This window comes from Bacillus rossius, chromosome 13 (assembly GCF_032445375.1).
Source record: "Bacillus rossius redtenbacheri isolate Brsri chromosome 13, Brsri_v3, whole genome shotgun sequence".
Classification (NCBI taxonomy): Eukaryota; Metazoa; Arthropoda; class Insecta; order Phasmatodea; family Bacillidae; genus Bacillus; species Bacillus rossius.
Window position 1 is genome coordinate 7,688,479 of NC_086340.1, and position 10,051 is coordinate 7,698,529.

The 10,051-nt window shown below is 42.2% G+C and overlaps 1 protein-coding gene and 1 long non-coding RNA gene across 2 annotated transcripts in view; one reads left to right on the top strand and one right to left on the bottom strand.

The window, feature by feature from the left end:
- Window positions 1–2,458, top strand: part of LOC134538183 (MFS-type transporter SLC18B1-like) — a 41,963-nt gene extending 39,505 nt beyond the window's left edge. Inside the window, exon 12 of the mRNA XM_063379249.1 lies at window positions 937–2,458. Within this exon, the coding sequence (XP_063235319.1) occupies window positions 937–1,107 (171 nt within the window). The 3' untranslated portion in view covers window positions 1,108–2,458. The remainder of the gene's footprint in view (window positions 1–936) is intronic.
- LOC134538184 (uncharacterized) lies at window positions 1,963–9,416 on the bottom strand. Its single transcript, XR_010076104.1, has 3 exons — window positions 9,367–9,416; window positions 7,217–7,311; window positions 1,963–4,818 (listed from the first exon to the last, which is right to left on the bottom strand). It is a non-coding gene; the product is annotated as an uncharacterized LOC134538184 (long non-coding RNA).
- Window positions 9,417–10,051: the final 635 nt, after the last annotated feature.

A 10,051-nucleotide genomic window follows, 5' to 3' on the forward strand; every position in this document is an offset into this window, starting at 1 on the left:
ACCTGACTATTCCCATCCTCCATCGGTTCCCCCACCATACGTAACTAATCCTCTCCTATCCTGGTTCCCCCACCACACAATCAATTATTCCCCTCCTCTCCTGGTTCCTACCACCACATACCCAACTATTCACCTCTTCTCACAGTTCCCCCACCACATACCTGAATATTCCCATCCTCCATCGGTTCCCCCACCATACGTAACTAATCCCCTCCTCTCACAGTTCCCCCACCACATACCTGACTATTCCCATCCTCCATCGGTTCCCCCACCATACGTAACTAATCCCCTCCTCTCACAGTTCCCCCACCACATACCTGACTATTCCCATCCTCCATCGGTTCCCCCACCATACGTAACTAATCCTCTCCTATCCTGGTTCCCCCACCACACAATCAATTATTCCCCTCCTCTCCTGGTTCCTACCACCACATACCCAACTATTCACCTCTTCTCACAGTTCCCCCACCACATACCTGAATATTCCCATCCTCCATCGGTTCCCCCACCATACGTAACTAATCCCCTCCTCTCACAGTTCCCCCACCACATACCTGACTATTCCCATCCTTCATCGGTTCCCCCACCATACATAACTAATCCTCTCCTATCCTGGTTCCCCCGCCACAAATCAATTATCCCCCTCCTCTCGCGGTTCCTACCCCCACATACCCAACTATTCCCCTTCTCTATCGGTTCCCCCACCATACATAACTAATACTCTCCTATTCTGGTTCCCCCACCACACAATCAATTATCCCCCTCCTCTCCCGGTTCCTACCCCCACATACCTGACTATTCCCCTTCTCTATCGGTCCTCCCACCACGTATCCAAATATTCCTCTCCTCTATCGGTTCCCCCACCACGTACTCAACTATTCCCCTCAAAAACAATTACAGTGTTGCCTAGTTTGCAACTGCGTGTTGCTGGCGCAGATGGTGGTGTCCGTGGTGTTCGCGAGCCGCGGCGCTCGGCCGCAGCAGAGGGGCGGCGCTGCGGTCGAGGAGGCGGCGGCCATGTTGGAGGCGGGGCAGGCCCCCAAGGCTGTGGTGGTGGCGGCGGCGCGCGGCGGGTCCGCCGAACAGGTCGCCACGGCGCCCGTGTAGTCTACTGCTGTTGGCCCCCTTCCTGTCACTACAGTATTCCCTCTTCAAACCCAACCATTTATATATATGTCGACGAGTCCTTCGCAGGAGTACCTACGTGTGATGGGCGAGAGAGTGTCCTGCCTTTTGTCTGCCGTAGCGAAAGGCGGTTCGCTTCACCGAGGTAATAAATCCACAGGATCAGGGAAGCAACAACTAAATTTCCAAAAGGGGGGGGGGGGGGGCAATATACCTTTTTATAAAGAATCATCGATCCCCCCTATTGAAGCGGGGGGTCCAGGGGTCCTCCCCCGGGAAAATTTGTATTTCAAGGTGGAAAATGGTGCTATTTAAGCAGTTTTGTTATCTAAAAATTGATTACACGGCCTTTTTCTTTGCCCCCGTTTGCCCCCACTTCAAGGTTTCAGAAGGGGGGCTATTAACCCTTACTCCCCCCCCCCTGTTGTTGCGCCCCTGGACAGGATATAAGGATGAATACAACTTGGGCATCGCCCGCTTTGCAGGCCCCTGAAAAAGCCCCAAGTTCCTCCAGCGGCGATTCTGTAAGGATCCTGCAACCATTGCTGACGTCCTTTTAAGATCCCTTAGTTTAAGAGTGTCCTTTAAAAAAGAATTCCGAAGCAGTCATTCCAATTATTGTACTTAAACGATTAGTTTTTTTTCTAGTCTGTCGAGGTTCTGGTTGGATTATTAGTTCTTATATTATCTGCATCTGTTACTTACATTGTGGTCATGTTCAAGATAAGCAGTTGATGATAACAAATTGTTTAAGAAAGTTCAAATGAATTCACGATAGACTTCAAGACATTCCCATGCATACGTGTTTATGAATGGCCAGTCAATACTATATCAGTATTTTAAACAATAATGTGTATTTTCTGTTCCATAAAACAACGCAATTGTTATTTTATTCTTACTTTATTTATACTTTCACAATTTTATATGATTTGTGAGTGTGATTTAACAGATTAATTTCCTCACTAAGTTTTTTTTAATTCCATGTATATGATGGCATTCTTGGTTACAGGAATTAAAATATTTACATACATTTTGGCATTGCCTTCTATTTACATAACATACAAAGAACATACTTTAACCAACAATTCCATACAACTGATATGTTTCTTATAAAGTGATTCCTTATATTGTTATTTTATTTATTTTTAAAATTAAGATACATTATAAGGCAGATTTGTGTATTATACATTGACAAAAGCACATACCATATCCATTTTAGATAAATGATGTTTTTGTTTATAAAGAAATAAAACGACAAAGGTTGTATTACCTGATATAAAATATGTTTGTAATAGCACTTCATCCGAAAATAAAATTATAATACATAAAATGTTACATTTTGGTGATTTTGTTTTACTAATTTAAGCATGAATTGGAAAAAAAATTAAGTCATAAAATTTTCCGTTATATCCTTGATGTTTACTCCTGTTGTAGTTTTATAAAGTTTCAAAATAATACAGCCATTAAACTGTGACAGCATCATGGTTCGTTTGATGAATCCAGATAAACTTGGACATTGAACGAAATCACTGTTCATCGAATCTACGTCCATATGTTGGTAAAAACCACCCCTAAAAGAAAATATGAGGGTATATCAATAAGTAACGCACATGTCAATTTTTAAAGACGAAAATAATGAGTAGAAAAGAAATTATTTACTTAAAAAAAGGGACCTAGAGGGTGCTACTCTGTCTGGGCGCAGTCCAATATATCGTGATTCCACGTACCGATAGCGTTCGTCAGTCACCGGTAAAATGGGGGGACGCGCCACAAAGCCAAAAACACTAACGCCGTAAAATGTCATTGCAGGACTGCCACAAAGGTTAGGTTAGGTTAGGCGAGGATAGGCTAGGATAGGCTAGGATAGGCTAGGATAGGCTAGGTTAAGTAAGGTTAGGTTATATTACGCTAGGTTAGGTCAGATTAGGTAAGGTTAGGTTTGATAGTGGTATTTCGGCGTTAAGGTACATTTAAGAAACACACACAAATTCATTCAGTTGTTATTTCGGCGTTGTGGAACACAGCAGTTTTCTAGCTGTCGGCGTTGTGGTCAATTTTGATATTCGGCGTTATGGTATTTCGGCGTTGTGGTAACGACCCGTAAAATGGCGCTAGTGATTACATCGTCAACTGTGAAGGAGCGACAAGCTGTGAATGAGATTTTTTTTTTTTTTTTTTTTTGCTAAAGGAAAGAAAGTTGGATAGATCCATTCGGAATTGGTGGAAGTTTTTTCAGAAAATGCTGCATTTGCCGCACCAATTCGTGAATACGGGGGTTGGTGAATTTTCGGAGCAGCTTCGCTACAGCTCAGGCCTGACGCCCATGCAGAAGTTCCTCAGCGGGATGAATCTTGACTCTGACGTCTACCTCAAACGGGCCGTGCGAGACATGACGGGTTTCCATCGTCGGGACGAATGCGTCAAACACGCATGGAAGCTATGCTGGGAAAAGAAAAAATCTGTGGTGTTATGGAAGAGAGTGTTAAGTCAAAAACATCAAATTTTAAGAGAGGTGAAAGAAAGTCTAATTTTTTTGTTTCGATAAAATATTAATTTTATATTATTAATTATTGATATCTTATACAGACAACACAAGGCTACAAACCATATAAAGTGTCAGAAGGCATATCCTTCAAATAATCCTTGACTTTCTTCCACCTCTCTTAAAATTTGATGTTTTTGACTTAACCCTCTCTTCCATAACACCAAAGAAATATCGGGTGATACTTTCATTTCTGTTTCAAAAGGCCCTTATACTAAAGTCAGAACCTGTGGGTGATCCGTATCCTTATCCTAATGTCAGACGGAAAACTTCCAAGTCTACAATTGTGATGTCCGATGCCCTGAATCCAAAAAGTAGTCACTACAGCGCAGTAAAAAAAAAATTTCCGATTGTTTATTCTGTTTATCGTTTTCATGCACGTGTTTTTTTTTTTCGAACGGGAACCGGAAACTCGAAACATGTCTAGTGTTCTGTCGTTGTTCTACGCTACGGAAGGACACGCACATTGGGGCATAAAGTTTACTATTGTATTCGGACCATCGCACAGAGCCACGCATGACGTCAGAGGGTCGCGTGGACCAATCTGCGATCAGTAGAGACCTGAAAAATCCACGGGTTCATTTCGTGTAATGCTAAATATTCATATAAGTATACCTTAGTGCTGCTTCTGCCATTGGTCCACTGTTAATCTGGAGGACTGAGGGCCAATTAGAGACCCTCACTCATAGAAGTGCCGAATCACAGGCCACCCAGTCGAGACGACTCACAAGTCAGCAGCCAATGAACAGTTGGCATTTGCCCGAGTGTGTAGAGGATATGGGAGTCTATACTGGAGGTCATTGAACCCGCGAATTTTTCCGGGTCTCTGGTCGGACACTGATCGCTGTCCGTCGGACTTAGCTTAGGACATTGCAGTTGCAGACGGGCCTGTATTGTCGTTAATCGCTTATTTTCTGTTTTTTTTTTTTTACATGACGTGCGTCACTTGTAGATAGGTACATCCTCGAGTCCTCGTGTCACGGAGGGAAGACGACTGCTTGCGACCGGCGGCCCTCCCTTGCCCTGCTGCAGGTCGCTAGGACTCCTCCTGGGGGCGGGCTGCGCGCGCCGCCCCCGCCGCCTCCAGGGACCTGTTGGCGGCCGTGATCAGGCCGCCCCCTCGGGTCGGCACGCCCTCCTCGACCTCGAACCTGCGCGCAGAGGACATCCGGGTGGTTTCCCTACTTGTAATCCGTCCATAAATACGAGAGCTTTTTTTTTTTTTCAACCTCCGAAAAAAAAAAAAAATTGGTTGTCTGTAAAGTCGGTTTACGGACGATAGTTTAACGTGACAACGTCATAACAAAACATTGATGAAATGATTGCATACTTTTATGAATAAAATTGAATCATTTTTATTGGATTATCACTATTTTGTATGGATACAAAGAAGGAGTGAAATGAAATCTACAATTTAATTGATAAATTTACTTTTATTTGCATTCATTAATTCAAATATGTTTATTACTTTAACAAAGAGAATTATTTTAACCATAACTTTTATACATGTTTGCTATTTAACTTCTTCCAATCTGTGTTATTCTGTTAAGGATAGGACGATGGTAGGAAAAGTAGGAAACGAATGGGAGTGTTTCAAGTTTAATGTCCCTCGAAAAAGGCAAATCGATGTTTGTTCCAATCGAGTGGAAGAGAGATAGATGCGGCGCAAGCGTACAATGAGCGTAACGGGACACGGCGTAACGGGACACGGCGTAACGGGACAATGTGCGTGACGGGACACTTTTTCGTGCGTGCAGCCGGCGTTCATCGATTTATTACACCTTGTCACGTCAAAAAAGATGAATTTACATAACATTATAATTATACCACCAAACGTTCAGTACGCTCTTACTTATTTTTTTCTACGTAATCGCTCAAAACGATCGAGGCATTTGTCATATCGTGACACAAGCTTCGAAGAAGTCAGCCGCCAATGAATATACAGGGCCAGAGCCTGGACTTCTCTCTCCCTCACGACGCCGCTGTGACGCGGGTGGACTACTCGCGCGGCGCACTGGCTCCCGCTTCAAGAATTAATTATCGCAAGGAGATACGACCAACCATAACTGCAAGAAGTGGAAAAATCAAAGGTCGGATAACAAAAGGAAAACGTAACTCCTTTCGTATGCACACCATTGAATCCATTCAAATATTTTACAAATGTTATCATTTTTATCTAAAACTTTAGTCTGAAACAGGTTTTGATAATACAAACCATTATTGCAAGGGGTTGAAAAACCTAGGGTTGTAATATGAATATATGTTAAACTTCCGTACCACGTACATCATCAAATCCATTCTTATTTTGGTTTACTTTCTAAATATTGTATATAACTTTTATTAAATTAAATGTGTATGTAACCATCCATTTTCTGAAAGGAATCGAAACAAGAGTTGAAAGTAAAAAAAAAAGCATTTATTTTTAAAATATATATACTCTCAATATAGTTATAATTAATTGTATAAATCCTGAACTTTAGCTGAAACAATTTTTTATCAAACGAATTATTACCGTAAAACAGGGGTTGAAATAAAAAGAATTAAAACTTATTCTCACGTTTGTTTGAATTTATTTCAAACCATCTTCATAATACCGTAAACCTCGGTGCAAAGAAAATTTTTATACTACTACGTGTTTGTGCAAGGAATGGAAAATTGGTGTTTGAAGGTAAAAAAAAATTGTGTAACGACCTTAGATGCCATAACATGAAATTCGTTCTAAGCTCCTCTTGCGCTGTTCCAAGAAATTTAAATGTTTAATCTATTGGCTTTATTTTAAACTTCGCTCATTTAACCTAGACGTGCTAAAACCTAACTTTCCGGAAGGGGGTGAGAGGGAATTTAAAATACTTATTTTTAATTTTCGCGGCGATTTTGTTGATTTTAACGTCACAAACCCTAACCCCAAAATGTTTTTTTTTTTTTTTTTTACTTGAAAACGTCTAATAAATCTATGACCGCCAGCTGCACGCAACAAAAGGTGTCCCGTAACGCACATTGCCCCGTTACGCTGTGTCCCGTTACGCTCATTGTACGCTTGCGCCGGATCTATCTCTCTTCTACTCGATTGGAACAACCATCGAATTTGACTTTTCCGAGGCACATTAAACTTGAAACACTCCCATGCGTTTCCTACTTTTCCTATCATTGTCCTATCCTTAACAGAATAACACGGATTGGAAGAAGTTAAATAGCAAACATGTATAAAATTTATAGTTAAAATAATCCCTTCGTTAAAGTTATAAACATATTTGAATTAATGAGTGCAAATAAAAGTAAAATTATCAATTAAGTTGTGGATTTTATTTCGCTCCTTCTTTGTATCCATACGAAATAGTGATAATTCGATAAAATGATTCAATTTTATTCATAAAGGTATGCAATCATTTCGTCAATGTTTTGTCATGACGTTGTCACGTTAAACTATCGTCCGTAAACCGACTTTACAGACAACCAGTTTTTTTAACAGGGGTAGTGTTGACTCGGGAGTAAATGAGGCAAAGTGTCGCACCGCTCGGCACTGAGGGGCGGGAACACGGGGCGTCTCACCTCAGCAGGTACGTGACGGGGCTGGATCCGCCCACGGGAGCCCTGCAGGCGCTCAGGCCTGCCAACACCAGCACCAGCAGCGACACGGCGGCGACCTGCGGCACGGAGCAGACGCCTCGAACACTCCCCGCGCCGCCGCGTTGGCACCGCGAACAGTCCCGGTTCTCTTCGTGTCTGCTGGTTTCTCGCCCGAGATGGGGATCAAGCGAATGGACTCGACGACGCATCGTCAGAGATTAGACAAAGTTACAGATGGAGCATAAGCTTTGAGCACTGTGGCCAGTTTGTTCACGTGAGAAGATGGCGGCCATTTGCTTATATATATAAATCCAGTGTCCTGATGTTTGTTTCCAGTGAACTCTTCACCAAGTCAACCGATTTCGATGAAAATTGGCATTTATGTGTAATTTTTTCCAACTTGAGAGATAGGATAGTTTTTATTTCGATTAATGGTCTTAATAATTTATCATTAATAATAAATAATAAATAACCGATCGCCATGGGTAAACAAAAAATCATAGATCATAAACATACAAACAGTACCTAATTGTGTGACATTTCTCTATGTCAAACACACTGTCATATAGCGCTATCCAGTTTGCTTTAACTCGCAGATAATAAAGCTCCATGTGTTTAGGCCGGGCAACGCCGGGTACTGCAGCTAGTAGTATATAGAAATGTAGTTTACTACATACTCTTGTACACAATCATTTTTTCTCGAGTCAACAGTCTTTATTTGTTTAATATTCATGCACTTTTCCACCACCATACATACATCACTTATGAGAAAATGCGATTTTCTACATGTCACAATATGGCGGCGACCTGCTTCCCCCTTACGTCCCCTGGCTCCAGCAGAGATACCTACAAACTGTGTTTATGCTCTAGCTGTAACTTTCTCTAATCTCTGGATGCTATAGTCTATTTGACGCTTGGATTGCAGTGCAGAGTGAGTGGCGAACACTGTTGCCAAATCGACACTGCCCGGGTTGTTAAAAATTAAAACTCTTATTTTGCATATCATCGATAATCATAATAAGTTTTAATATATATTTTTAAATCAAACTATTTATATATTTTTATAAGACCATTAAATAATGTCTACTGACAGTATAATTACAGCTGTAGAGATTCTGACAGAAAAAAAATTAAAATTCTAGACACACCAATTATTATTTCATAGGAGTAACTTTTTGTTCATAACCAGGCATTTCATGAAAGTATGCGCAATGCTGAAAAGAGCCAAATTTCTTAAAAATAAGATCATTATAAACTAAATATTAACAAAAAATCTGTTGAAACCAAGATGGCGTCTTTCAATTAAATCTCCTTCGAAATTAAAACAATAAAGGAATTATATAGATTATGCTCTTCCACAATATTCTAATTCCAAATTTAACCTTACGAAATACCTTTTTTTTCCCCGGGACATTAAAACAAAATTTTCATTGCAATACAAAGTTACTACAGCCTTTTTAGAAAATATGATGTTGCAAAAAAGGTATTTCGGAAATATGATTTACGCCTTTGCATGCCAACAATTGGGATGGATACTTTAAAAAAATTAGAAATGTAGCAAAAAGATAGGGGGAAAATAGTGATGATGGCGGGGGCCTAATCTTCCTCGGGCTTCAAGCGAGCTTGAAGTGTCAAGCCCAGTTCAAGCCGGGCACAAGCTCGCTGCTAGCTTGACCGCTGAGCGGGCGTAGTAGGACCGCCGCCTTTGAATATGTATACTGTATAGAAGTCGCGAGTGAATAGGATTTACTCGTACGTTTTTCAGAAGCGTATGATGAGCAGCTTGGGAACTTCACCGCTGCATTGCGCTGCCGTAACGCCCTGTATCGTCTTAGTTGTTATTTACACGTTAGAGCGCAGCACTGTTGCCCGCTGTCATTCCCCGCACCTACCCCACCCATCATTCACTGCAGCTCAAGGTCGTTCAACGGGAGGGGGAAGGGGTGTTTGAAGAGTTCGACACTTGTCCGCTAGGTGACCACCACAAGTCGATGCCCTAGAGATGGTGGCGATTGCGGCGGTGAATTAACCAACTACCTCCAAAACCGTATTAGAAATTTTAACCTGGGCTGGCGACTTCTATACAGTATATATATTCAAAGCCGCCGCCGACGCGTGGTCCCGACACTTACCGATCTCATCGTCGTGGTTCGGGTGGAGAGTTGTTTTGTTTGCTCGTGCGCGCGCAGTGCGAGCTCGGTGGTCCCGGGCTCGTGTTATATACACGAGCAGGGCTCGGGCTAGCTTCCTCGCCTCGCCGCCAGGAGCGCCTCCCGTCCTTGCCGGCGTCACGAGGAGGAAGAGGCGAGGCCTTCTGGGTGACCGTCGACGGTTCTGAGGTCGTGCATTTTTGTTATTACCGCGAGAAGATCTTGGGCAACACTTTGGGAGTTAATGGTGAGCTTCCAGTCATGGGCACAGTGGCGGATCCAGAGGTTCACCTCATAGGGGGCACTCTAGGATTTCAGAGTAGCCAGAGAAAAAATGTCTTAAAATTACTAAATTTGTATTTAATCTACTCACACTATCTACACATAACATCCAACCACCATATTTTATGATTCTACAAGAAATTCATTAATTATATTAACATATTTTATTGGTTTCAGAAACAATCATTTTGGTCGGCAATATTAATGTAGCAGACAACTGGTTTTTCGGGGGGGGGGGGGACTTGCCCCTGGTGCCCCACCCCCCTTGGATCCGCCATTGCATGGGTGTGTCTGTGTTAAAGGCCCCCGCCTACCCGGACACACACACGGTGCGCAGAGCTTCAGGAAAAACAACGCGATTACAAAACTACTCCAAGATATCCGA